The 27999-nt window shown below is 43.6% G+C and overlaps 2 protein-coding genes across 7 annotated transcripts in view; one reads left to right on the forward strand and one right to left on the reverse strand.

The window, feature by feature from the left end:
• The window catches only part of cmip (c-Maf inducing protein), a 49756-nt gene extending 27897 nt beyond the window's left edge, over positions 1-21859 (forward strand). For 5 of the 6 annotated variants that reach the window (XM_086302094.1, XM_086302090.1, XM_086302091.1 and 2 more), the window contains 20 exons: positions 1238-1363; positions 3993-4043; positions 5213-5374; positions 5514-5555; positions 5925-5987; positions 6093-6173; positions 6313-6416; positions 9084-9188; positions 10196-10651; positions 10747-10812; positions 14185-14211; positions 14305-14353; positions 14429-14536; positions 14633-14749; positions 15766-15906; positions 17253-17300; positions 17392-17538; positions 17642-17747; positions 17839-17909; positions 19172-21859. In XM_086302094.1, the coding sequence (XP_086158220.1) occupies positions 1238-1363; positions 3993-4043; positions 5213-5374; positions 5514-5555; positions 5925-5987; positions 6093-6173; positions 6313-6416; positions 9084-9188; positions 10196-10651; positions 10747-10812; positions 14185-14211; positions 14305-14353; positions 14429-14536; positions 14633-14749; positions 15766-15906; positions 17253-17300; positions 17392-17538; positions 17642-17747; positions 17839-17909; positions 19172-19225 (2124 nt within the window). In that variant the 3' untranslated portion in view covers positions 19226-21859. Of the gene's footprint in view, positions 1-353; positions 1078-1237; positions 1364-3992; positions 4044-5212; positions 5375-5513; positions 5556-5924; positions 5988-6092; positions 6174-6312; positions 6417-9083; positions 9189-10195; positions 10652-10746; positions 10813-14184; positions 14212-14304; positions 14354-14428; positions 14537-14632; positions 14750-15765; positions 15907-17252; positions 17301-17391; positions 17539-17641; positions 17748-17838; positions 17910-19171 lie in introns of those variants that run through there. The other variant, XM_086302092.1, reaches the window with a different exon arrangement.
• Positions 21860-24061: 2202 nt separating this feature from the next.
• Positions 24062-27999, reverse strand: part of plcg2 (phospholipase C, gamma 2) — a 45938-nt gene continuing 42000 nt past the window's right edge. Inside the window, exons 28-33 of the mRNA XM_086302099.1 lie at positions 27144-27283; positions 26896-27004; positions 26246-26410; positions 25398-25486; positions 25149-25312; positions 24062-24741 (exon numbers count right to left, since the gene is read on the reverse strand). Coding sequence (XP_086158225.1) covers positions 24699-24741; positions 25149-25312; positions 25398-25486; positions 26246-26410; positions 26896-27004; positions 27144-27283 — 710 coding nt within the window. The 3' untranslated portion in view covers positions 24062-24698. The remainder of the gene's footprint in view (positions 24742-25148; positions 25313-25397; positions 25487-26245; positions 26411-26895; positions 27005-27143; positions 27284-27999) is intronic.

The raw sequence follows: 27999 nt of genomic DNA on the forward strand, positions 1-27999 counted from the left end.
AATAAAGCAGGTCAGCTACGACACTTTAGTCACTTCTCTCTTTAGATGCCAAACTTCATGACGTTTTTGCAAACCCGGTGTTTTGCAATCAAGTCACCGCGAGAAAGCCAAAATGGAAGTTGTAATGTGTTATCTGTGTTTAACCACTGGCATAAAAACTCAATCTGTACAGTTTCACAGATTACAGAAATGGCTTTCAGAGCGGGACGTCCTGTGTGTGTGACGAAGTTGCTCCCAGTGAAACTTTTCACACTCGCTCTGCCGCCCTGAGAGAAAATGTTGCCTCTCCACTCTGTGTTTTCCAAAGTTTCTGAAGGGAAATGGCCTCAGAAAAATGAAAAGCAAAATAAGGACGATAATTCCAGCAGAGCTATGCAGAGAAAGCCACTACAGATGACGTCCACTCGGGCCATTTGTGTGGATATACAGTTAATCTTGCCATCGACAATAATTGGTCGAAAATCACGCAGTGACGCCGGCGTCTGGGAAATCAGCTGATGATTCATTTGCTGCTGTTTCTGCAGCGCTGGCCGACACTCGTCTTATTTTAGAGTGGCATTAAACATTTCTCTTCAAGCTCCTCCTGCGGGTTAGAAGATATACAGGCTCGGTTTCCTTGTGGCTTTCTCTCAGCCTCGTTATTTTTATCTGCTTGGCTCCCCCCGCCTCCCTTTCTCTGAAGACTCTTCTGTTCCTGAGTCCGGAAACTTGTGGTCATTTGTCAGCGTTTCTGTAATCATTTTGAGACTAGCAAACGGGTTGTGGCGTGTTACTCGTGTGCACTGCGATGAGACTGCGATCAGAGCTCTGCCATCGCACCAAAGGGCCTTTTCCTGCATGCGCGTTGAGTTAAAGCTCCGCCGTCGTGTCTTTCTGGCTGATGTTTGTGTATTTGCGTGATTAATGGCTTTTGCTAAATTGATTTTCCACTTTGCTCTTGCATTCGGTGAATGTTTACTTGGAACTAAATCAAATGTCACCACAGCTGATAAAGATTACTCTGTGTACTGTTTTCACAGCATTTACCACTCGGCTGTATTTGGAGGTTTTGTTTGGCCTCGTGTTTACCCAGGGCAGGTTAGCCTGGGATATGTTTCTTTTTGTCTTTCCAGCTGACTGCCAGTAAAAAATAAATGCCTTTTTCTCCTCCTGCTTTGTTTAAATATACAATATGTACTGTAAATGTTAGACAGTGGCAGACTAATATCCTCTTGCTCTTTCCCTCTCTCCTCCCCAGCCCACCGGTTACATGGAGACATCATTGCCCTACAGCTCCATAGAGGACCTGCAGCTCCTCTCTTGGGACAATGCCCCAAAGTACTGCGTGCAGCTCAGCTTCCCTGGTGGCACCGTCCTGCTGCAGGTAATTCATTATCATTATTACGACTATTTTCGCCTTCGCCAGGGAGGTTATGTTTTTGGTAGCATGTGTGAGCTGTGAGCAGGGTCGTGTTAACGATCCGTCACACCGAGGGCTTCGAGGTCGGCCGAACGATTTGTTGGTCAAAAAGTGAGAAAAAGACTTAACATTTGGAAACAAGGTTGATGTTGTCAGCATGTAGATATACACTTCATATTTCTAACTAAACATTTAACCAGACTTAACAACAAGTTACCGACCTGACATGTCTTAAAAACGTACAGAGTGTATATTTAAATAGGTTTCAAACAGCAAAAGCGCTGCAAACTTTATAAATACTTTAAAAACAAAGACAACAGAATGAAAATGTAGAAAACTGTTCTCACAAATGTTAATGCTGTCCAGAGAGGTTAGTGGATGTTTTCAGTGTTGCACTGATTGTTGCTCTAATAATTTTAACCTCTTGTGTTCAGCACAATTAGTAAATTACTAAGAGCAAAGTCCTCCGTGCAGCTGAAGTCTCATGAAAACGTAACTCTTTGTCTCCTTCGGAGCGTATCTGTAACTAGACAGTTTCTGAAACTAGATCAAAACATTGTGGTTGATTTGCACATTCCAGGAACTCACGGTCAAAACACACTTTCCACATCTGGTTGCGTCAGCTTGTCAAATCTGATCTGCCCTATCCTAATACAGATCCTTATTTAAAGGTTAAGTTTAAACTTGATCACAGTTGTACATCAATACAACGCTTACTTCACTAAATGACTACAAAGCGACACCGGTGACTCCAGACCAGCTACAGTGGAACAAACCTGGGAGCCGACACCTCTGTGGGCAGCAGCCACATTTAGAGGTGGCTTATGTGGCGTCCAGTGGATAATTGGATCAAGACTCTCTGCTCTGTGCTCTGGTCACTGTTGTTGTTACACAACAGAACGGTAAAAATTATCATCAGGTCATTGATCCTTCTTCTTATTAGGCGGCCATGTTTAAAGCTGGAATAGCATCACTCTGTTTGCGCCCGTCACATTGATTTTCATTTATTTAGTTTCATTATTAGCAAGTATTTCTATGAACAGCTGGAATGTGACAAAAGGTTAAATAATTGCAGATAATTGTGTAAATGCTGTTTTGTTTGTAGCATTGTTAAATGAGTATTTTTACGGTTTTACGCAGTCTGAATTTACCTCGATCTTTAACTTATTAAAGCTTGTCTGTCTGCTTTGGCTTGGGACAACACAAGGTCCTGTCTTTGGCCTGTTGCTCCATGTACCTGCTGAACTCTGAGAAAATTTCATTTCAGCATTAACCAGAGCCGCTCAGGGGGCACATTTAGTACCGTTACCCATTAGCCCAATTACCTTGGATACACAGCTCGGCCTATGATTGGTGCTGGGGGTCAACAGTGAATGTCAGCCTCTTCAGCTGTGTTTGCTTGTGCCTGCTGGCCTTCTTTGGACCACCGCCCGATGCTCCCACTTTGAAGCTTTGCTGGTCGTGGAACGCTGGCAAACCTGGAATAAATCTTCAGCTATGTAAAGAACACTGACGTGCATTTAGTGTTTAGTGGATGGATGGTAGATTTGAAGGTCAAGTTGATGACTAGAAACCCCAACCTGACGCTATATTGTAGGTTAAGCTGAAGCAGGCAGGTACTCATGAGCACCAAAGGCTGTAATTGTACTGTACTTTACTATATTTAAGTACTCTAGTACTTGACTTGCCCCAACATCTGCTTTTAATACAAAATCAACAAACTGAAAGCCTAGCTGTTTCACTGCACAGAAACTGTTCCTTTAACTGTTGTTTAGCATCTCTTTGTGGTCATGTTGCACTGCATGCAGTGTTTCTGTGCGTGATCTTTTTGATTTCTGGTCGTGTGTGCGGTTGTATGTTTGTCTAAACATACAACCGCACACACGGTTGTATGTGGTTGTGGTTGTTCCTGGTACGTACTGTAGGTTTGTCAGTTGAGCTGGTTTAATGTGAGTTTGTGCGATGTGTCACGATGGGGGTGCAGGAGATGAGAGTATTTTAATTTATTTAATAAAACATCCATATTTGGTGTCCTTCCACTGAGACGATATCACCAAGCAAAATATTTGCGATTTGAAGCCACGGCTCTGTTTCTAAAGACACGAGTGGAACGGTCTCACTGTGGACGCCATCAACTTTATCAGGAAGTCCGACATGTCCAGTTATTACATTTTTATTCTAGTTAAAAGACTTTAAATTAGACTAGATTACTAAGATTACAATTACTTTGATTACTTAGAGATTTCTTGGCAGATGCACAGAGTGGTTGTTATTATTAACTGTGCATCTGACAGTTGCAGCACTGCAAGTTTTTGATATTGTTTAGCAGCTCTCTGACCATCAGGTTTGCTTTCATGGGTGCATTAAATCTGTTTCTCTTCTTCACAGCGCAGGAGTCTTTAATAAAACTGTAGATCTGGTCATTTAATGCTGGCTAAAAGGTGAACTTGTGACTTTTTGTACAGCAGCAAAAGTTTGTCTCAGGATATACTCGAAATCATTTGACATTTTGCGTGTGTGTGTGTGTGTGTGTGTGTGTGTGTGTGTGTGTGTGTGTGTGTGTGTGTGTGTGTGTGTGTGTGTGTTGCTGCAGGCTGCAAACAGCTACTTGAGGGACCAGTGGTTTCACTCCCTGCAGTGGAAGGTAAGGTCACTGTTTTTTCTTTCTTTAACTATGAATTCAATCATTTCTTCAGCCTCATTAAAGCTGCAGCCTTCACCCTGTCCTCCACTTTGTAAAGATTACCACACACGGTGACATTTACTGCAGAATTATCATCTCAAAACATCAGAAATGGATGTTTATTATTGCACACCTTTCCCCAACCCCACACAGCATTTTATAGCACTTCATGGACCTTTATGAGGACCAGACCTCTAAACCTGTCAGGTCTGAATCCATGCTGTGCTCACAGAGCTAAATAAAGCTGTACAAGGAAGTATGCCTTAGTACTTGCAATGACTTCTGCACTGTACAAATGTTTCAGGTTAGTGTGTGACACACACGTTTCCTGGGACACCTTTAAAATAAAAGTCCAACACAAACACGGAGGAAACTGTGACAAAGGAGGACCAACGAGACAAAAACCACTTTTATATTATTTCCTAATGATTTGTGTCTGCTTTGCTTATCATTGTCATATGTTTATTTGCCTTTTTTTTAGGTGTTTTGTACATTTTTTCCTTTTTTTCTTGGCTCCATCCAACTATGAGGAACTTTTTGTCTCTTTGCAGCTGTTCTGTCTCTCTTTGCGGTCTGTGTCTTTCCACAGTTGTTTTCTTTCTGTGTATTTTTTGTGTGTGAGCTTAGTTTTTTTCTTTCTTTGCATATCTTTGCGGTTCCTTTTGTCTAAAGGTGGATTTACGGTCTTGGATTTGTATCCATTTGCATAAGTATTTGCCTGCGGACAGCCTCGCGCACCTTCGCCAACATGTAGTAGCTGTTTGTTGTCACCAACAGTGGCACAAACAACCATCTGTGGGTTGGTGTCGCTTGTGCTTTAGTGGGTCAATAAGTTGCAGAAGAGCGAAGTTCAAATGTAGAAAAAGCTGAAGTTAAACTGAACATTAAAAACGATAAAAAGCATTCGCTGCTCTGTTGTCTGTGCTAAACTCAGCTGTCACTCAGCTACATCATCGAGCTATGTGGCTGTTTTTTCTTTGTTGGAGCATTGTACACAAGCAGTTTTCCTGGGCCCTCCAAAGGCAAATACCTGTGCAAACAGACACAAACGCAGCACCCTGATGTGTCATGTGCAGTCCTGCGGCCTTTGGGCCGGTGCTCAGCTGTTCATCGCATCGTTTCTCCTGCAGAAAAAGATCTACAAGTATCGCAAGGTCCTAAACAACCCGAGTCGCTGGGACGTGGCGCTAAAGGAGATCAGAGCGCTGGTGGACATGGCTCTGACCTCACCGCTGCAGGATGAATCCATCCACCAAGCTCCACTGCACATCATCTCCACCCTGCTGGCTGAGGTAGCACACTCACTCGTGTTGCGTGACATTGCTGTGATGATGTCGTTTCCTTTAAGGTGGAGAGCTTCCATCGTTAGACGTATTGTTAACTCCGTACTCATAATTAGTTCTTCCTTATTTTTGATTTTTTCCTTTGCAGAACTCAAACCTCAGTCCTCAGGATCATGAAAACATCATCGTGGTAAGTTTGCTGTCACTGTGCACTAAACTGATATTTAACAAGTTTATTAATCGTTAACAAGCTTCAGTTGCTTTGCTCGTTAGACTGAAGAATATAGATTGTCCCCGTGTCTCTCTTTATGCTAGATTTTTTTTATTTGTGTGTTTTCGACCGTGGCGGTCGATACCCACGCGGTGGTAACTGGGCAGAGCAGGGGGAGCTTGATGCTTAGGGAAATTGCAATGTTTGTGTAGCTCACCTGTGGCCTGTTTTCACACAGCTCCTTCACCTGACAGCATGCTGGCTCTGGGCCTGTGTAAATAAGAGATATGATATGGAAATAGTCACCTGTATGTGTGCGTTTGTGTGTGTACATGTGTGTTTGTGCAGGCCATCGCTCCTCTTCTGGAAAACAACCACCCTCCACCTGATCTGTGCGAGTTCTTCTGTAAGGTGAGCTCTTGTGCATCGGATGCTGAACACGTTTCTTCTGTCGTAAATATTGCAAATAATTAAAAGCGCTTCCTTGTTGACGCCCGTCGATCTCGTGTGTTGCAGCACTGTCGGGAGCGACCGCGGTCGAGCGTTGTGATCGAAGTGTTCACTCCTGTGGTTCAGAGAATCCTCAAACACAACATGGTGAGATCGGCTGAGTCCAGTACCGCTTTTCTGCACAGCGCCGTTTTTATCTTCTTTATTTATCTTTATCTTTATTCATCATTCAATTTTGTATTTTGGATGATATATTCCTAACTCTGCTTTTGGCTGTTGCTGACAGGATTTCGGGAAGTGCCCTCGTCTGCGTCTCTTCACTCAGGAGTACATCCTGGCTCTTAATGAGCTCAACGGTGGAATGGAGGTGGTCAAGAAGTTTATTCACAGGTGAGCATGTGCTGCTATAAATCTGTAATCCGTGACTCAATAACTTCAGACTACAGCCTCTATTTAAAGATGCAGTGAGGTGGGATTTAATTGCTCTGGAGGCCACAGCTGTAGCTCGCGGTTAGGATGGCAGGATGTTTAAAAAGGGGGAAAAACGTTTTTGGGGCATTGCCTTCAATACTGGGTAAACATGCTGCGCAGACCAAAGCCAGACCAGTCTACTGGAAACCAGAAATAAGGCTACGGCGAGCCTGAGAGAGGCCGTGTGTTCAGCTGAGCTTTATTGAGATGAAAGTTTTAAGAAAAAGAGAAAAATGTTGCCAAACCATCAGATTGTAATTTGCCTGAACACTTGGACAGTTATTTATTTATTATTATTTATTTTATCAATAATATAACATCGAGTTTGATGACACTGAGTGTGTGTGAGGTGTGTGTTTCTTGTCCTCTTGTCCTCGTGGTAGGAACTGGGCACCAACTCTACAAGCTCTTTGAAATCTCATAATAGACAATATAATAACACATAAGTAGCACATTAGTTTTTTATTTGAATGATTCACAATCCAAGAGGAAGTGAATATAATTTGAAGCCAAAGGCTGTTGGATAAAATGCAGCACACTGCAGATATTTCCCATACGCAAGGAGGAACTGAATCTGTGTGAAAACCAAAGAGCGGTAGGCCAGCAGTTCAAAGTAACAGGCCAGCATGACCTTTCTCCTCACTGCGTGAGACAAGCCACTCACTTTTACCAACCTCTACACTTCCTGGAACTGCCGACTAGTATTTTGAGCCAAATCGGTAGCATTTCTGAGCTAACACCGTCATTGTCTTGTCCTTATCATCTCCAGCGTGACAGGTGTAGCCCGCTACACTCATAGTAGAATCACTAGCATTCCTAGCTATCCTTTACAGGTCACTAGTGACTGGCATTCCTAAAGAATTCAAGTATACAGTGTTTTGTTTAAGTGCAGGTGAGGCTGTACCCCCAGAAAGCTCGTACACAGTTACCATGTACAGGGAGTGCAGAATTATTAGGCAAATGAGTATTTTGCCCACATCATCCTCTTCATGCATGTTGTCTTACTCCAAGCTGTATAGGCTCGAAAGCCTACGACCAATTAAGCATATTAGGTGATGTGCATCTCTGTAATGAGAAGGGGTGTGGTCTAATGACATCAACACCCTGTATCAGGTGTGCATAATTATTAGGCAACGTCCTTTCCTTTGGCAAAATGGGTCGAAAGAAGGACTTGACAGGCTCAGAAAAGTCAAAAATAGTGAGATATCTTGCAGAGGGATGCAGCAGTCTCAAAATTGCAAAGCTTCTGAAGCGTGATTATCGAACAATCAAGCGTTTCATTCAAAATAGTCAACAGGGTCGCAAGAAGCGTGTGGAAAAACCAAGGCGCAAAATAACTGCCCATGAACTGAGAAAAGTCAAGCGTGCAGCTGCCAAGATGCCACTTGCCACCAGTTTGGCCATATTTCAGAGCTGCAACATCACTGGAGTGCCCAAAAGCAAAAGGTGTGCAATACTCAGAGACATGGCCAAGGTAAGAAAGGCTGAAAGACGACCACCACTGAACAAGACACACAAGCTGAAACGTCAAGACTGGGCCAAGAAATATCTCAAGACTGGTTTTTCTAAGGTTTTATGGACTGATGAAATGAGAGTGAGTCTTGATGGGCCAGATGGATGGGCCCGTGGCTGGATTGGTAAAGGGCAGAGAGCTCCAGTCCGACTCAGACGCCAGCAAGGTGGAGGTGGAGTACTGGTTTGGGCTGGTATCATCAAAGATGAGCTTGTGGGGCCTTTTCGGGTTGAGGATGGAGTCAAGCTCAACTCCCAGTCCTACTGCCAGTTTCTGGAAGACACCTTCTTCAAGCAGTGGTACAGGAAGAAGTCTGCATCCTTCAAGAAAAACATGATTTTCATGCAGGACAATGCTCCATCACACGCGTCCAAGTACTCCACAGCGTGGCTGGCAAGAAAGGGTATAAAAGAAGAAAAACTAATGACATGGCCTCCTTGTTCACCTGATCTGAACCCCATTGAGAACCTGTGGTCCATCATCAAATGTGAGATTTACAAGGAGGGAAAACAGTACACCTCTCTGAACAGTGTCTGGGAGGCTGTGGTTGCTGCTGCACGCAATGTTGATGGTGAACAGATCAAAACACTGACAGAATCCATGGATGGCAGGCTTTTGAGTGTCCTTGCAAAGAAAGGTGGCTATATTGGTCGCTGATTTGTTTTTGTTTTGTTTTTGAATGTCAGAAATGTATATTTGTGAATGTGGAGATGTTATATTGGTTTCACTGGTAAAAAGAAATCATTGAAATGGGTATATATTTGTTTTTTGTTAAGTTGCCTAATAATTATGCACAGTAATAGTCACCTGCACACACAGATATCCCCCTAAAATAGCTCAAACTAAAAACTACTTCCAAAAACATTCAGCTTTGATATTAATGAGTTTTTTGGGTTCATTGACAACATGGTTGTTGTTCAATAATAAAATTATTCCTCAAAAATACAACTTGCCTAATAATTCTGCACTCCCTGTAGTCCTCTAGCATCAGCTTAGAGGACGAGTATCGTTAGACTCACACTGGATTTAGATAAGTTGCAAGTCGTCCTCTGACCTGCACGTTTGCTTTGCAGCATGCACGGGCCCACAGGCCAGTGCCCTCACCCACGTGTCCTGCCAAACCTGGTGGCAGTGTGTCTGGCTGCCATTTATTCCTGTTATGAGGAGTTCATCAACAGGTCAGTCACGCCCATATCCACACGCAAACAGTATCTGCTTCTTCTTCTGCTTCTTGTCTTTTCCCTGAACTCATTTAATAAACGCTTACTCGTCTTACCACCTTCACATTCGTCCTTCTCTTCTTTCCAACTCTCACTCAGCCTGTACGCTTGTTGTTGCATCATCTCAGAGTTTTCATTTTGCACTTTTTATACTAGAGAAAGCTCACTGCACAGCATTCATCGAGAGTATTTACACCATTGCTTCTAAGGCTCCTTTTTGCTGCTGTTCCGGCAGAAGGGTTATTCTGTTGTTTGCCTTCACGTTGTCATTGATTAGACAAACACATGACTGGTAATTTCCCACATCTTGTAGGACTAATATGAAGGAAACGATACAAACACCAATTTGCAGATGTTACCAGGAAAGCAGACGGTAACTGTTTCGATCATCAGACCACATTATGCCATTTATAGCCCTAAACTAATCTGCAATGTTCCAGAGTGCCACAGAAATACATGAGCAATTATATACAAAAGAATAAATGGAAAGTAATTAAATACATAAGCTGATTATGTTTATTAAGAAGAATAACCTGAGGTTTGTTGGGTTCTTGCAGGACTATTCACAGTTTCCAGTTTTGCTTCTTATTAAATGCAGCTCAGTGCTTGTGGATGCTGTGGCATCAGCCATTGGTGTGTGGATTTAACATTCAACATCAGCATTTTGGACTTGGTTTTTATTTATTTTAGAACTATTTTTTTGAAATGTGTCTTTCTGGTGTTTCCCATCTGGACTCTTTGGTGGTTTGACGGGCCCTCTCAGCTCATTATCACCATCCCTTTAGCGCTGTTCACCCCAGAGAGGAGCCACTTTTTCCAAAGCACTAACCCACGAAGGAGCTGTCACTCCAGGAAACATCGCTTCTGCCTCCAGCTGCACCTCACCTGCGTCTCTCATCTGCGCTTACGCTTTTTCATGCACGCTCTCCAGCATGACCGATGTTTTCCTCTCTTGCTCGTTGCAGTCGGGACAACTCCCCCAGCCTGAAGGAAATCCGAAACGGCTGTCAACAGCAGAACGACCGCAAACCCCCGATGCCGCTACGCCTGCTGCGGCCCGAACCCCCAACGCCACCTCCTGCCACCATCCTACCGCTCTCTACCACCCCCAGTCCTCCTCAGCCACCTCCCCCAGCCCCCACTAACCCCGTGGCTCCAACCATCCCCATCTCCTCTCCGACGTCCTCCCTGCCGCTCTCTCCTCCTCCCTCCGTCGTCAACTCCAGCGAGATCCTGGTGGAGCTAGAGCGGAACAACAATTCGGCAAACACCAAGCGGAAGGGCGGGCCGACGAGGGGCGACAGCGAACCCAACCTTATCGACTGTCTGCTGGTCAGCCCGGCCGTCAACACGCTCTCCATCCAGCTGCCGGCGCAGGCTGACCGAGTGCTGGGCTGCTTCGCTCTCATCCTCAAGATGCTGTGAGTTAATGCGTCAGTGCTGTAGCACGCCAAAACCATTTTTCTCCGGGTTGACAGGGTGACACTGACTCTGTGTTCTTGCTTTGTGACTGTAGGTCAGACTATGACGACTGGAGACCTGCTCTGGCCAGCCTGCTGCAGCCCATCCCCTTCCCTAAAGAGTGAGTGTTCATCATAGATAATGTAGCATATGTTGCACGCTGCAAATATAATAGGATATGCAAATTTTAAAAAACCAGATAAATCCACCATGATGTCACCCAATGGCTTGAGCAGGCTCCATTCATAAACACACAGACACATATTAGCTGAGTGGGGCTAAATGACAGACTAATAAAAAGGAATTTAACTTCTTTTATGTGTGGAATTAAGACAGCGTAGACAGTGAAGACTACACTTCCACATTTCAGCAGATTAAAGCAACTTTAGTATCCAGTTTGATGAAAACACCCACCATCACTTTGCCTTCAGACACCAAACCTTTTCGTACCAGAGCATTCATTTTTCCTCTGTTTTCACATATTCACATTTACTCACTCATCCAGTCATTCATCTTAATCTGAATGACCAAGAAAAAAAGGACAGAACTCGGATTTGGAGAAAAATCTCCAAAAAACGTCTTTTTCTTATTAAAAATGTGTCGAACTATCAAAAAGTATTGTATGAGTTAGAATGCTGGATAATATCATTTATGTTATTAATGATGAAAGACCAAAAAGCACCTTGTGTTCATTGAGGCCACTGAACCTGCGGTCCCCAACCTTATTTGTGCCACGGATAAATACAACAAAATAAAACGATACGACCGAGACAAACTGTGGGATTTTGTAAATATAATAATAAAAGTGAATTCACTGTGTAATTGTGTAACTTTATTAGCAGCGTCCTCCTGAAAATGCGCCAACGACATTCAGAGTAACATCCTCCTCTCTGGTCGCTATGGTAACGCGTAAATATTTCTTTCAAAATAAGACGCGCAGCTACAACAGGGGAAAGAGCCAGGCAAAGCGAGTTAACGATAAAAACGCTGAAAACCATCAATTTCACACCGGAGCCTCAACTCTCGCGGCCCGGTACCAAACGACTCATAGACCGGCCCGGGCAGTGGCCCGGGGGTTGGGGACCGCTGCACTACACAGAGCACTGGGGACTGCTCCAAACAGCAGAGAATTTGGGGTTCCTGCTCTGGGAACGTCAATTAAAACCAAACGTGTGCCTCTGGGGCTGAACAGTGAAGCTGTGCGGAAGCCCAACAAAAACTGCAGTTCCTGTTGTGGCCACTTGAGCCTGGTTCCAAAAACAAGCCAGTCCCCACAGACGCGCTGTCGCTGTCTCTCAGGGTGTGCACATATTTCTGATGAGGACCCGTGGGGGTGTCACTGCTGACGTGGTGAGGTACATTACCGTGCTTCCCAAAGGATCGCAGACTAGGGTGGGGGGCGGATTCCTACCCCCAGCGAGCCCGCTGTTGTTAGGCATAAGTAGCCCAGAGCTGTCTTTGTAATTGGCTGCCTGATCCCGAGCTTCATTAATGGCAACTAGACAACAACTTGTTGTTTCGTTAACTGGGGAACCCACCTGCGCCACTGTTACCTGGCTGATGTCTTCAGGCGTCATTAGGAAAAGCAACAATATTCCCCAGAACCCTTTAGCTTTGGACAGAGTGAGTCATCTCGTACAAAGTGAGAAGCATATGCATGCAGAGGACTAATTAACACATGACAAGTTGTTATTCACACGTTAATGATTCCATAATTATCATCCCATACTACATGAATAATGCCACGAACAAAGAGGGTTTTTTAATAGCTATATGAAGTCTTTTTAAATAATACTTTTAAATGATATTTGAACTGCTTCACTGTGGGATCTTCTTGCTGTGTTTTCAGTCGTGCTCCCACCGTTTCAAAACGTCTGGAAACGCCGCGGTCTGCCAGCCAAAGCTTCTGTGATAGACAAACGAAGCAACGGAAGCTGTTTGGTTAACCGGTGACGCTTCTTTCCACTCGACACTTTTCAGTGACCAGCATCGAAATTCTTTACTGCTAGCCAAAACATGTTTTGTGAGGTCACAGCAACCTTTATCTTTGACCGCCAAGATCTAATCGTTCATCCTTGAGCCAAGTGAATGTTTGTGGCAGTCTGGCAGTCACAGACATGACTTAGATGAGAACGAAACATTCTCTGTGAAATCTGTTGAATAAGGTGGAAACGGGATGTTTTATGCTGTAAAAACTAACAAATATGTAAACACGAGCTTTCGGTGCATTCCATGTTATTGTGCACCAGCTAATTATAGTCATGGCTATAAGAAAAGACTGTCAGTTGTAAGGATTTATGTATCAGGACATCAGATGCACTTGATTAAGGCTCCATTAAAGCAGAGGCATCGGCAGTTTGCAGTTCTGGAGCAGTCAGGTGTGTGTTAACGTAACGCCAAGGAAGAAAGACATCATCTTAGAGGAGCAACAGTTGCTGTGCATCAATCTCAGAAAGGTTATAAGGCCGTTTCCAAACAATCTGTAATCCATTGTTGTACAGTGAGAAAGATTCATGACAAAAAATCCAAGGCAATCTTCAAAGGCTTAGATAAAAGGTTAAAATACAGTTAATTGAATAAGTCGGGCTTCTTTGGAAGGCCTGCAGGAGAACGCCTCTTCTCTCTGAAGAACATGGCAGCATAGCTCAGGCTTGCAAAGCTACATTGCAGAAAATGATTACATTACTACATTACTAAAGCATTTGAATTAGATTTTGTTTAATACATGCTGGCACAGTGTAACATGTCAGGTTTTCTTGGATGTACTTTCCTAATTTTAAGACCCGTTAAGGATTAGATCATTTATTAAGTGTCGATATGTAAAAATCTTCCAATAGAAAGTTTGTGCTTTCTTTTTACTGTGCTTGTATATTTACAGTGACGCACTGATGAGCACCAACATGGTTTTTCCTAGAAAAATGGCCCTCCGTGTTATGACAACAGTGGGGGGGACGTTCAGTAGCATTGCTCCATCTTTTACAGATGGTCTCTGGTTGTCATTGGCTCCTCACAAGAATCTGATCCACTCTGCAGATCAGAACCTGTGGCATATTTTTATAGAGGAAACGAGTGCGAAGTACACACAGAGTCAAGTAATTCATTCATGACTTTCTGTGCAGTTGTGCATTGTAACAAAAATGCACAGTTGTCCCAGAATCCCTGGATTCATCTCCCAGCTCACCAGGGTGTCTCGGCACGCCATTTGGGAATCACTGATAACAAACAGTTCATAGAAGTCATGCGTACAAGTGCAGGGAAAGTCCTAATGAGCTCTGCACTCCCTCTGCATGTGGACCGTATCCACCAACACAAAGTAACACCATGCCTCTGTGTCAGCAGCTTTACATCACCGTTAGAGAAAGCGCAGACGTGACGTCAGCTTCCAGAAAGGCACGGATGTGCCATAAAGATCAGCTCTGAGTCACGCTGCATGTAAAAATGCGTTCCTGTATTTAAGGCTGTAACACCTCACATATCTCTGTCTTCTCTGCAGGGCTCTTGCACATGCCAAATTCACAAAGTAAGTAACCGAGACGTGCTCCTGATAAATGAGGTGAACTCGAGCTTTCAAACAAACTGACCTTTGTGTCTTGATATTTCTGTCTCTAAACAGGGAGCTGAAATATGTCATTCAGAGGTTTGCAGAGGACCCTCGGCAGGAGGTGTGTGTGTGTGTTCAGGTTGATCTCTGCTTTAAGCCTAAGAAAGGAGAGTCACCCTGTATGTGTGCTTTCCAGGTCCACTCCTGCCTGCTCAGCGTGCGTTCAGGGAAAGATGGCTGGTTCCAGCTCTACAGTCCAGGAGGCGTGGCCTGTGATGACGACGGAGAGCTCTTTGCCAGTATGGTGAGTGTATGAACACACATGCACACACGTAAGCATCGACACAGTCATGCTGAACTGTAACGTGACCCACCTCCTGCTCTTCCTTCTATCCTCCAGGTTCATATCCTGATGGGCTCCTGCTATAAGACCAAGAAGTTCCTCCTCTCTCTGGCTGAAAATAAGCTGGGCCCCTGCATGCTGCTGGCCCTCCGTGGAAACCAAACCATGGTGGAGGTGGATGATCTTTCTACCTTATAACCATGAATTATGTCCTGCTCTCCTAAATATATACACATTTTGCAGTTGTGTGTCTTTTTGTGGATTCTTTGGGTCACTGTGGGGTGTTTCTACACTGCTCCGTGGTTGTTTTTATTCTAACCTTTTTGGTCTTATTGCATCACATCTCTGTAATTTATCACTTTCTGGTTGTACGTTTTCACATTTTGGTCATCCTGCTCATGTGGTGGACACTTTTGACCACATTTCTGAGGCCATTTTTTATCTCTTTGTTTTTGTTTGTGGTCATTTAGTGTCACCGCAGTAGTTTGTGTACAGATTTTATTTTAGTCTTTATCACTTTATAGATTTTCTGCATCACATTTGGTTTGTTGCTCCTCAGCCTCACTTTCCGGTCGTTTCCTCACTCTAGTAACTTTTTTTTGGCCACACTGTGGCCATATCTGTCTCACTTTTAAGTCACTTTACCTCTTTATGTGGATGTTTTAATCATTTCTTCTTTTAAAATTAGTATTTATTGCTATATTGTCTTGTTTTTGTTCATTTCTCCACATCTCGCTTTCTGATCATTTCATTATTTTGGACATTTTGACTCTTTGCGGTTGTTTTGCATGGCATTTTGGTCATTTTATTCTTACCTTAGTCTCTGTTTAGTCCACCCATGTGCAGTTTGGGAGTTTATTATTACTATCTGGCATGGCTGTAGCTCAGGAGGTAGTTTAGGTCATTGACTAATTGGTGGTTCGATCACTGGCTGCTCCAGTCCGCATGCCAAAGTATCCTTGGACAACATGCTGGATGCCAAGCTGCTCTAAAAGGATTAATTGGAGGGTGAATGTGAGTCTTAGACATAGAAAAAAGTACTTGTGTGAATTTGTGAATGAGTCAGGTTGAGGTGATTAAGAGTAGAAAATCCATTTACCAACACTGGGCTGCACTACGTGTTGGTTTCATCGCATGTTCTGTTGTTTCAGTATATCAGCAGCTTTAACTTGTGCATGACATGTTTCCAGATCCTGTGTCTGATGCTGGAGTACAACATCATTGAAAATAAAGACACCCAGCTGCAGATCATCTCCACCCTGGAGAGCACCCAGGTGGGGCTCCGCATGTACGAGCAGCTCTGCGACCGACAGAGAGAGCTCAAAGAGCTGGTGAGTTCCAACTCCACCTCTCACTCCCATTATTTAGTAGGAGCGCCGAGGCCTGCAGCCGCTGCTGCCGGCGCACTGCTGCGGCGCACGGAAAAATAAAGTCACCAGCTTCTCATTACTGCAAATTCATGTGTCGTCAGTAACGCATGTGACCTGGCTGTAGATAATTGTCAGTCTGCAATTCTAACACACTGGTGATGGTTGTTGACAGTCTGAGAGGTCATGCACACATTAGGGACAAAAGGAAGACATAAGGTGCATTTACACATGTTAAATATTATGTGTATGAACACGTTTGGATATAAAATCCTGCCGTTTACTCTAAAAATCTTTGGAGGTTGTAGTTTTTTCCTTCCTTCAGAGCAGCAGCAGAGACGGGTGATGGAGAACCTGATGATAATAATAATGATAGCTAGAATCTGCAGAAAATACATGCATGTGAAACTGCCAGTGTGCTTACAATGTATGGTTGTCACACACTTTTCAAATTCACAGTAAAGTTTAGACTCTTGTACTCTTCTCCAATTATAAAAGTTTGTGTTTTTTAGTATATATTTGATATGAATGTCACTACATTTCCTGAGACGATTTACACAACGCACATTTTATATTTAAAAATCTGAAAAAGACGGCATGTTATGGAAGCAAAGCAGTCTAAATCTGTAAAATTAACAACTTTATATTAAAAAAAGCGTCTGCTTGTTACTGCTGCCATAGTTGTTAAAATAAGCGATAAAACAACACATTTATCTAATATTTGCTTAACATACGTCATTTACGCCGATATGTAGACTCCATTTATTTGCAATTCAAATAAACATGTCTATATTCCATAACTTATCTCGCCTCCTATTTAAAAGGCCTTCCCAGTAACCAGCTGTTTTCTTTATCACACCAATACAGCGGTACACTGTTATCTCTCAATAAACTCGAAATGCAGTGTTACATAATTGAATAAAATGGATGTAAGGAGAGTTTGTGAGTGAAGGAGAGAGAATAGAGCTAAAACAAAATGCCGTTTAAGATTAAAACGTAATAATCTGTCTCCCAATTGATGACGCAGAACTGAATTTCATCAGCAGGTCATTACTGTGCAGGCCAAAATCTTGCCCCAGAAACACCACGTTTATGTTTTGTAGGAGAATAAGTTTTTATCAGTGGTTCTAACTGAAGCAGGATGGGAAGCATTTTTAAAGCATCTTATTACTGAAATTAAACACGAGGTGATCATAGACGTGCCTCAGTGGGAAACGCCTGCAGCTGCTCACACGTGCCATCTACTGTTAGCAACGATTCCTGCAAGGCCTCAAGCTCAGACGCCATCTTTCTTTCTATTTTCTCCTCAGCAAAGAAAAGGAGGCCCTACCCGGCTGACTCTGCCCTCCAAGTCCACGGTGAGATCACACCGCTGACACAGACACCGTCTTAGAAAAGAAGCAAAACTCTTGATTTGACTCTTACAATAACCTGTCATCACCTCTCTAGGATGCGGACCTGGCCCGCCTGCTCAGTTCAGGTTCTTTTGGGAACTTGGAGAACCTGAGCCTGGCTTTCACCAATGTCACCAGTGCCTGTGCTGAGCAGCTCATCAAGCTGCCTTCACTCAAACAGCTCAACCTCTGGTCCACACAGGTAAACGGACCCAACACAAACAGCTGCACAAGGAAATCATGACTGTCTATGAGTCTACAGATGCCTAACAGCTGCCCTTTCCTTGCTTTGTTCCATGCTTCAGTTTGGGGATGCAGGACTGAGGTTGTTATCCGAGCATCTGGCCTGCCTTCAGGTTCTGAACCTGTGTGAGACTCCCGTCACTGATGCTGGTCTCCTGGCGCTCAGTTGTAAGACATCTTGCATAGGAAGCATTTTTATGACACGGTGAATGTCCTTGATAGTGTGTGTGTCAACTCTAAGTGCAAATGTCTGTTTCAGCCATGAAGAGTCTGTGCAGTCTGAACATGAACAGCACCAAGCTCACAGCAGACACATACGAGGACCTCAAGGTAATTCAGTCAGTGTTAAAGGTTCTTTAAAGGTTCCTGCTGTTCTGTTTCTGTGTGGCACCTAATGCTAAATGAATGGAAAAAAGCACGCCTCGGGACCTTTATCGCTTTGAAGAGAGGTCTTATATCTGATGTCTACACAGATAAATTTTGAATGGACTGATAGATGCATATATATATTTTTTGTATTAATACAGTGAAAATAAATGGTTTTGACAAAGCCACCAACACCTAACCCCATGATGGCTAAACTGTGCTTAACTGACAGCTAAAGTCAATTTGATCATTTAACATTAAGCTGCACAATCCCTCGAGGCGGTCGAGGCAGTATCGTCACATAATAAAACTGAATCTGAGGAAGATTTTGATTTTGATTCTTGGCTGAGCTTTTTAACCAGCTGCTTAAAGCTCTGCTTTTCCACTATGTAACTGCACCAGAAATTTCCATCCACTGTTTATTCTTCCTCTCACATGGAGTGCAGCTAGCGAGCAATAACAATGCTCGGAGGGGTCATTTGTTTACTTTTGGGCAGCACATCAGCAGCTGCTAGCATCTCCTCCTTGTGTGCCTTCATATCCTGGCTGTACTCAGCAGTGTGTTTTTGTCACCAGTGGTGAAACGAGTTGTTTTCACCTTTTAGTAGGAACAGTTTTCTTGCCAGTGATTGTGATGCCGTGAAGGGTGTTTAGGTAGCTTAGTGTTTACGTGGCTCTCGCTCTTAGACATGTCTGGGCTTGCGTTGTTGTTGTGCATGCTAAGGAGCTTAAACACAGCTTTGTCGATGTTGCTGGCTCACCTTTATCACTGGGACTAATGCTAAAATATTGACAAACAGTAGTTGTTAAAATAGTTGGTGTACTACTTCCTGTTTCCGTGTTTCACAGCTCTCTGAGCTCAGCTGCACTTATCGCCATTAAAGACTGCTCTCTGCTGGTGTTTTTCATGCAACACATCAGTGCATCTGCATCAGTTGTTTGGTGCTTTAGTTAGTTATTGTATACCCTCCACTGAATCTTTAAGCACAGTTATGAATGAAATCCCTCCCTGAGCCTGGTTCTGCTGGAGGTTTCTTCCTGTTAAAAGGGAGTTTTTCCTTCCCACTGTTGTCAAGTGCTTGCTCATAGGAGGGTTGTTTGATTGTTGGGATTTTTTCTTTATTATTGGGCCTTTATCTTATAATTTAAAGCGCCTGTTTGAATTTGTTGCTGTTTAAATAAAACTGATCTCAACTGAAGTGTATATTGTTTGTGTTCCTCTCCAGGCCAAACTGCCTAACCTGAAGGATGTTGATGTTCGGTACACTGAAGCATGGTGATCGGCCAAGCTTTCAGCAGCCCCTTTACATGCCGAGACACACACAAGCACGATCACACACAAACTCACACATTACATCGACGCCATCATTACACCAGGAACCCTAACATCACCCGGCCTGAGGATCACCCCGTCTGATTAGACGCTTGCTATGAGGAGGAGCCGTCACCAGTTTCATCACCGATCCCACAAAGTGACACCGTCACCGGGAAGGAACTTTGTGAAACTCATCGCTCCTCTTACCTCGAAGGCCCTTGTTGTTTTTTTGTTTTTTTACAAACGACATCAGAGAACGAGAGGACCCGATGTACTGAAATACTGGAACCCTGCTCTCTCTGTCCTTACCCTTTGCCTCGTCCTTTCATACGTAGTCTCTCAGTTTTCATAATCACTCTTGTTTTTTTCCCTCTCTGCGTGTGCACCTCATAATGAAATCCAGAATCGAGGAAGGCTCCACCTCCCCGGAGCCTCTCGCTGGCGTTTGCCCCTCATGGAACGAAGGCCGGACGCAGCAGCTCGCCTTCCAGTTCGTCTTTGATCCGATCCACGATGTAGCTCTCCCGACGGACGCGGTCAACTGTTATCGAGTCCTCGCTCTCTCTTTGCTGTCAGTTTTCGGGATCAAATTCCGGCCTTTTCCAATCTTTCACTGGGAAAATGAGGTGCTACCTCAGAGAAAAGAAGACTGTGCCTACTCCTCATGTACAACTCGCGAAAAGGAGAAAAAGAAAACAAAAACGGTTTTTATCAACTTGAATTAACATATTTTTCCAGACATCTGTGCTTTCATATATTGTGTCTTTCTATAGAAAACATAAGGAGATGCCCACCTCCCTCCCCATCACCTCCCCAACGATGACATTTTGGGAGCTTTGCAGGAATGTCAAGGGTGATGGCAATATTTGGTCCTTTTTAAATTGCCTTCAGTGTGCGTGCTGAAGCTCTCCTGTTTCTATTTAATAGGACAGTTGTGTAGCAGTAGCTGGGTGGTCTGGGACTGACTAATATTTATAAGTTGTCTTTAAAACCTCTGACACATTGTCTTTCCTGGATTTCGTTGGGAGGTATCAAAGTACACAGCTTTTTGGGGTTTTTTGCATCGCATTATCCAAGAAGCCCTCGCAGGTCGCCGCCGCACATGGACGTCCATGTACCAAAGCCGCGGTGGCAAACTTCAGAGTGGACTTCTGAAATCGGACCTGTTTGAACCAGACCCATCACCAGCTGAGAGTTGTATATTTTCATATCCCCCTCTCGTTTTTGGTCCCCGCCGTGCAGGTGCTTTGGGATGCTTTTGAAGCAAAGAACTCGCCAAACGTCTTTCCTCTGCTTTGTTTTTTTTGAGGCAAACCTGAGCGTGGTGTCGCCCCCCTGATGCCGTTTGCCTCTCCGACCCCCTGTCCTGAGCGGAGGAGTCGCAGTGCCTCTAGCGGATGAGTCACTTGTCTTTTTACCTGTCCCACGACCTGTTTTGAATCACTCTGCTGTATTTATATTACGCCATATCACGTGGATGACATTTTTAGGCTAATTCTTATCAGAGGATGGGACAAAATTCTTGTACATATTCGATCACAATAAGGGACGAGTAATCGGGGAGGGTGGGGCACCTTCTATTTGCCTGTGTACATTCCCTCAAAGTGTTGCCTGTTTGTTGTGGCAGCGTTTCATACGATGTGGTAACTGCCCTGACACACTGCAAGTCTGTCAGGATCTATTCTCCCCGTGTGCGCGTGGTTTGGGCGGATTTGTCTTGGAAACTCAAGGCAAGCGCAACTGCATCCATCCATTTTATTTATTCGTGTCGACCTGGGCAACGCTCCAGATGCTTGTTGAATCAGAGGACAGGACGCCGTCCGCTACGAAGCGCTTTGTTTCCTATTTATTGGGTGCCACGACAGGTTTCTGTTTGGCCTGTAGGTGCGGTTTGTGTACGGCCATCTTCGGGTCTAGCTTTAGGACATCGTGCTCTTTTTCATATCCTGTATGATGTACATATGAGTGTATATAGTCGTCTCCTTCCTTTCTCTCTTTGAACCATTTTTGAATCCTCGCCCTTCTTCATCTCCTCTCTGTTTTTCTCTCAGCCTCCTTTTCTTCGGCAGGCTGTTGTTGCCTTCATCTTAATGTGTGTGGTTGTTTTTGTTTTGTTTTTCTTCTTTTCACACAAAGTGCTCTGTAATCTAAAAAAACTGTTTTCAATGTGTGTTATATTTTATGTTTCTCTCATTCGATCACTTTAATCAAACATTTGTTTCCGGTGTTTTTGTTGTTTAAGGTTTTTTGCACGTAAATGTTGCCGCGTCATCGAATATGTTTTTTCGTTATTTTGTAATTTTTGTTTTGTAAAAATACCATAAAGGGTTTGATCACTATCTCACCAGGCTGAGGACTGAAATGGAGAGATCCCATCCGGCTGTTTTGTGATTGGTCGTAGCCAGGATCTACCCACGAGCCTGCTGTTTGAGGCAGTTAAAGTTGATTTTCTAAAACAGCCAATGACACTTGGCGCCTTTGGACTGAAGCCGAGATTTAATCATTTAAACGATGGCCATTTTTTATATCACGAGTCGTATCGTATGAGGATCACGCTGACTGTGGTCATATTAAATAAAGTTGGAGATTCCACACATCAGCGACCCGATGATTCAGTCTGATTTTACTGCAGTTGTTTTTATCCCCGATGGTTTTGAAGGATGAACGGTTTGACTCTATTTTAAGAGTGACATGAAGAATCCTGATACCAATATCACGTTTATCTGGTTGACGTGAAGCCACAGCCATCGGCTGCTTAGCTCAGCGTATCAGGAGAAATGGTTACCTTGACTTTATCGAAAGGTAAAATAGTCCTTCCAGTACAGAGTTTCAGATAATGAGGTATGTGCGAGTAATCCACGAGTTTCTTTTTTCTGGTCTAGGGTCTTTATGATGTCATGCTGGAGGAGGGAGGAGCTAAAACAGACTAGAAGGGTTTTCTCGCACTGCTTCCAAGGCACACAAAGGGCGGGGGAAGAAGTCTAAATGGATCAGAACTCCAGCTACGCTATTATTTTAAACATCCTTGTTGCTAGACCAGTGTGCTTGTGGCCTTTATGGGGGTTTTTACAGGGTGTATGACTAATGCCATTAAAATAAGAAAGCAGAAAAACAAACATCACCTGGTGGTCTCCAGGTTGTGATGCAGCTTTTAGGCTACAAGCAACCTGCAACACAACACTGAGCTTCAGTGCAGCGTAGCATCGTTTTCCTCCAGAGACTGTACTAGTAGGGAAACTGGCTGAGGTAACGAGCTTGGCTGTAGCTTCACCCTTAATCCCAGAGGTAATTCATCAAACTTGGCATGAAAGCAGATGAGCCCATTTCCCACAGTGGGCTGTTTTGGGCCACGCTGACTTGTCCAAACTGTGAGCCTGGGGTCCAGCATGTTGAGATGATTATGTTTCTCTCTCTTTTTTTTTTTTTAAGTGTTACTATAGAACGTGCTGGTTGAAAAGTACCGTCTCTCCTGTTCGGCCATGTCTCCTGTTTCCTGTGGAGCTCACTGAGCTTTCCTCCCCGTTCATCTGTCACCTTTTTTAAATAAGAAAAACATTTTTTTTGTAAAGTTTCTACCACACCTGCGTCATGTACAGCTGTGCTCGAGTCTTAACCATTGTTATGGAAGGAACAGGGTCAGACAAACCTGACAGACTGAAAAAATGCAACTACTTCAACTTTATTTCCCATTCCTTGTAGTAAAATCATTTTGTTGGCAGCTGGAAAAGGGGCGCCCATCATGTTTCTCTCTCTTTTTCAGTCTTTCGGTCGCATTGATCTGCTTCTCCTGCCGAGTTATTATTATTATTATTGCTGCTGCTGCTGCTCTGTGGCTGTTGTAATAAAAATACAAAAGATCTTCAACAGGAAAATAACAACTATGATGTGAAATAATTTCAATCAAAAATAAATTGTCTGTGAATATGTTATCAACCGGGTGTGTTTTTTCTTTTCTTCATGTTATTATATCAGTGTAATGGGGGGAAAACATGAAGCTTTAGCTGTTAGTGAGAAAACAGAAGAAACACAAATGGTTTTGCAGGTGGACACGTTTCCCTCATCTTTTTGGACAGTTTCTTCTCATTTAGCTGGAGTCAGAGTCACTGCTGCTTGCATGAGATGATACCTGGACGCCACAGGTTTGCCAGAAGGCCATTTATTCTTCTCTGGTATATCTCTTCAGCCTTTTTCTCAGCGCTTGCAGCCTTTGTTTGGTAGCATCTAGAGCCTGTGTTATGGACAGCTTGCTGTACCTCATTTTGACACCCTTCTGCAACTCGCATCAACATCTTTCCAGCCTTTGTCTTCCTCTGCTTGCATCCTTGATCTTATACCCAAGTGGTTGTAGAGCAGTAGTGGTTTCAGTGATGCTGGTAGTGGAGATGGAGCACAGGGCAGTGTTGCAAACATCTCCTGTGTTGAGACGAGCTGGGGACTCGTTCTCTGTCTCGAGTCCAGCCACACGCTTCATGCTCAGTAGATGCATCTGTCATTGGTTTAGCTGCACTGCTCTTGTCTACCAGGGTTACAGGCTCATTACTTCCATATTTCTCCATGCTGTACTTCAGCCTATGAGTCTTCAGAGAAGCTGGAGATCCACAGGCTGAAGTATATTCCTTTATGGAATATGTTTTGTTAAAAATTGTAAGTGAACAAACTTACAGGTAATTATTTCCCCAGTGTTTGATGGAGGACTTGCTCTTTTGTTCGAGGCCTCTCTACGCTCCTCACTTCAAGCGTTTGGCCTACTGCTGTCCCTGCAGCCTACTTTAAAATGCGGTGGAGCAGAAAACAATGCAATAAATACAGATAATGTCGTTCACCAAGCATACTTTATTGACTCGATTCATGAGGAAGTCAGAGGAATTCTGGGACAGCTATAACCACAATCTGCCTTCATATTAAATAGAGGAAACACTCACTGCATGAGATTACAGATCGGATTTCCATATCAAACAAACATTGAAGAAAAACGTCACACTGGTGAAACTGCACAGCAAAAAAACACAAAAAAACCACATTCAAAATGACTAAAATGAATTAAACACAAGCTCCCTGGCAGCAGAACAGCCACTGCAGTGAAATCGTCATTATTTCAGACTCCGCTCTTTAATGAAAAATAAATACCATCAGTGTAACACGATGCAGTTTGATAACAGACTGAATGCAAACATATCAAGCACAACGCTGGCTACTTGGACCGTTGTAACGGCCTCTTACATTTCCTCCAGCAATTCCATATTTCAAAAACTCCAAAACGTTAGGAACAATTTTTTTCCAATCTTAAATAAATAGAAAACCATTCGGGATACTGGAATGTTGCCATCTTCGGTGGAAAGATGGCAAAAAAAAAAAGCTCTTCCAGATCACAGCTCCCATAGCAAACATTGATACTAGATTTGAAGCCTGCTGCTCACACAGGTTAGACAAATGAGTCCTCAGGAGTAAAATTTACTGTTGTTTATCTTCTTTTCTTTTGACCTGGAGAGAAAGACGGACAGATTGAGAGCAGAGAGTAACAAGTATCACAAATTAGTTGTCATATATTACAGTATATGTACATATTGCAGTATGCACCATGAAATGCAAATTAGATAATCCACCAAAAAGCTGTTTTATGGATGGAATTTCCTAATCAGTTTATTCTGAGCTCGCCACTGAAATTTGGAAGCTGTGGCAGCCTAAGGACCTCAACTGAAGTGAAGCAGGCCATCCGCTGACGGCAATGAAATTAGTCTGATAGATAGGCGGGATGTTAGCGGCAGCAAAATCAACCAAAATATCACTAAGCTTGGCAAAAGACCCGAAGACGACAGCAGCGGACGAACGGGGTCCTTTCCGTGAATAGACTGTCGCTGCTAGAGTATTCCTGCACTTTTCAGACTTACCTTGGATTTTCACCAGTGCTGCCCTTCCTCATGAGGTTGTTGGTGGGCTGAGCCAGGGAGGATCGCTGAAGGTTGCTGTGTGTGTCGTACAGGAAGGGTTCGCCCAGCTCTGCCTGCTTCTTCTTCAGCTGGCTGGAAGACGAGTACAGCTCCTCCTCCGCTTTCTGAACGATACGTGCCGAGTCAGCAGATCACAGAAATCCCGCCACAGTGACATAAACGTCGATGCGCTCCTGGTGCGTTACTCACCCCGGCCTGCTGCACACTGATGTAGACCAGAAGAGAAGCTAGCTCCAAGTCTTCACTGTAGCCGTTCTTCAGAGGGACAGAGCGGTAACCTGTGGAAGCAAACCCAAAACAGTTCATTTCCTTCATTTATTCACATCACCTTGATTTGTGTTATAACCTGATTCATTCGTGTTCATTTCGACTTTTAAAATCACTTTTAAAAATTACATTTTTTTTAATCTTAAGCAGTAACGATGGACCTAGTTTAGTTTTTACAGAAATACAAAAAAACCGTTGTTTTCAACGTGACTGTGTGAGTTGTGTTCCCTCTAAACTTAAAAAGTCTTAAAATGAGTCACAACCTAATTTCACTTCCAAATGAGGTCACTTCAGTGTGTGGTGTCAGTCTTTTGTGGAATTTCAAAATACTAAAGCCTGCTAAAATTAGATATTAAAGCTGCGTCACACTCAGAGTGGAAACTCCCCGATTACGAAGAATCTAAAAGTTTACATTAAAGTTTGGCCAGGATACAAGAGACATGAGCTAGCCACTGTCTAACATTACTTAAATATCAAATGATTCAGGATTGTTTCACCTCTTTCATTATTTATAATTTGAGACGTGGAGTGTCTCTTCTTATTAAAATATGAGCCCCATACAAAAAGTTAATACAGCAAAAGCGAGCACACCTGTGAGAAAACTGGTGAACGAGGAAATTAACTTGAGCTCCACATGATATAGTTCTCAGGTGAAAGTATTCTCAGTGTGCATTAAATCTTGCTTCTAAGTAACATTCAGTTCATGCAATAATGATAACGAGCACTACCTGAGAGTGACGGTAACAGAAGCTGCGTGTATGAATTCCCACCTGAGCGAAGGCCTTTCACAGGAAACGTGGCCTGAGCTAGAAAGTTGGGGTCTGAGAACATGTCCTCCTCGTTGACGATGAAGCGCAGGAAGGTGAGTTCAGGCTCATACACACTCAAGATTATGCGCTCTGAGCCTTTCCACACTGGGTTCAGACCATTGTCACCTGCAGGGGGCAGAAACGTGCAAAGATTTAACCTGTGAAGCCTCAAGTCCCCATTAAATTAAAAGTCCCCAGAACCTCAAGCTGAAAAGAATAAAAGTTCCCGCAGAATTGCAGCTAAGGCCGAAGCTGCTCGAGCTCTGACTATTTTAAGGTTTTTCATTATTATTATTATATTTTGTGATGGACGACTTCTCCCGGGTCGTCCCGCCTTTTGCCCTGTGAGAGGTGGGACAGGCTCCAGCCCCCCACGTCCCACAATTTTTCCACTGTGAGATCGAAAGCCCCACAAAGACGAGGCAAATCTCAGTGTTGATATAGATACACAACAAACACAACCTTATTACAATTTTACCATCGATCTTCTTTCAAATCTCTAATTCCTGCAGAAAGCGTTGAAACAACGAACACAAGCTACATTTTTAATAGTTAGAGAAAAACTAGATGAAACAGAGGAAAATAGAAAGGTTGCTGGAGAATCTCCTTACGATAGACGATGGTCTTGTACTTCTCCTCTGTGTGCCCGCACAGCTCGATCTCCACAAATGGACTGGCGATGCTGCGGCCTGGCTTCGGAAGGTGCCTGGCACCAATCACCTGCAAGGGACGAACACAACTGCTCTTATTCTCTGCACACAATCAGGCCCAAAGTGCATTTTTGTACATAAGTGGACCCTGAACGTGACTCATAATCATGACAGAGGCACAGAGAGTGTGTGTGCGTGTGGCGGCACACCTTGACCACAATTTTGTATTTGACTTCCTTCTTGTCCTGATGAGGGTCGTAGCTATCCATACGCATGAACTCCGGCTGCAGCACGTAGCCCGTTTGTCCGTTCAGACTGAAGAGGGCGTTGTTCAGCTGCATGTATTTATCTGGGTGGACACAAGAACCTGAATAACTTCACAGTGTCACTTCTCCTTCAGGCAAATCCTGATAATTTTCTAACAGGTAGACTCGATAGTGTAACCTGTGTTATTTTTTCAGCTGGAGTAGACAGATATCCCCCAAAGACATGACAGACAACATAAAGAGGGCAGTTTGAGTTTAGCTTTAGTGCAGAGTGATGCACTGGCAACCCATCAGCATATCTTTAAATATCAGGACATAATAAAATGACCTGGTCCTCAGTAGGCCTTAAAATGAGGTAAATGTAACTTTAAATGAATCCCAACACGTGACACATTGCACTGTGCCATTATTTATTGAACAAAAACTAAGACAAGGTGCTGACGTAACGTGTGAAAAACGTTGAACTCCTTGAACGCCTTTCATGTATTCTGGAGTCAGATGTGAGCCCATCAGTCCCACAGCCCGACTGAGATGCTGTGGACAAACGAACTGAAGCAACACTGTAATGAAGAGCAGGCCAACATGTTTGTTAACCTCACACAGAGAACAGGTATTTGAAAGACTGCACAGGCTACAGAACCATGGGGTGGACGCACTGCTTCTGCATGTTGGTTTAGCCCTAGTTAACTAAATAATGACACAGCGTCAGGTGTTGTTGTTCATCTCAGCTCATACGAACCCAAATGTACGACCTGCTAAAGACTAGATTTTTTTTTACTTTGTCCTGACACTTAAATTC

This window comes from Aulonocara sp. 'chitande type north' Nkhata Bay, linkage group LG7, assembly GCF_057382095.1.
Source record: "Aulonocara sp. 'chitande type north' Nkhata Bay isolate Kocher_YH1m ecotype deep benthic linkage group LG7, A_spYH_male_GT1.1, whole genome shotgun sequence".
NCBI lineage: Eukaryota > Metazoa > Chordata > Actinopteri > Cichliformes > Cichlidae > Aulonocara > Aulonocara sp. 'chitande type north' Nkhata Bay.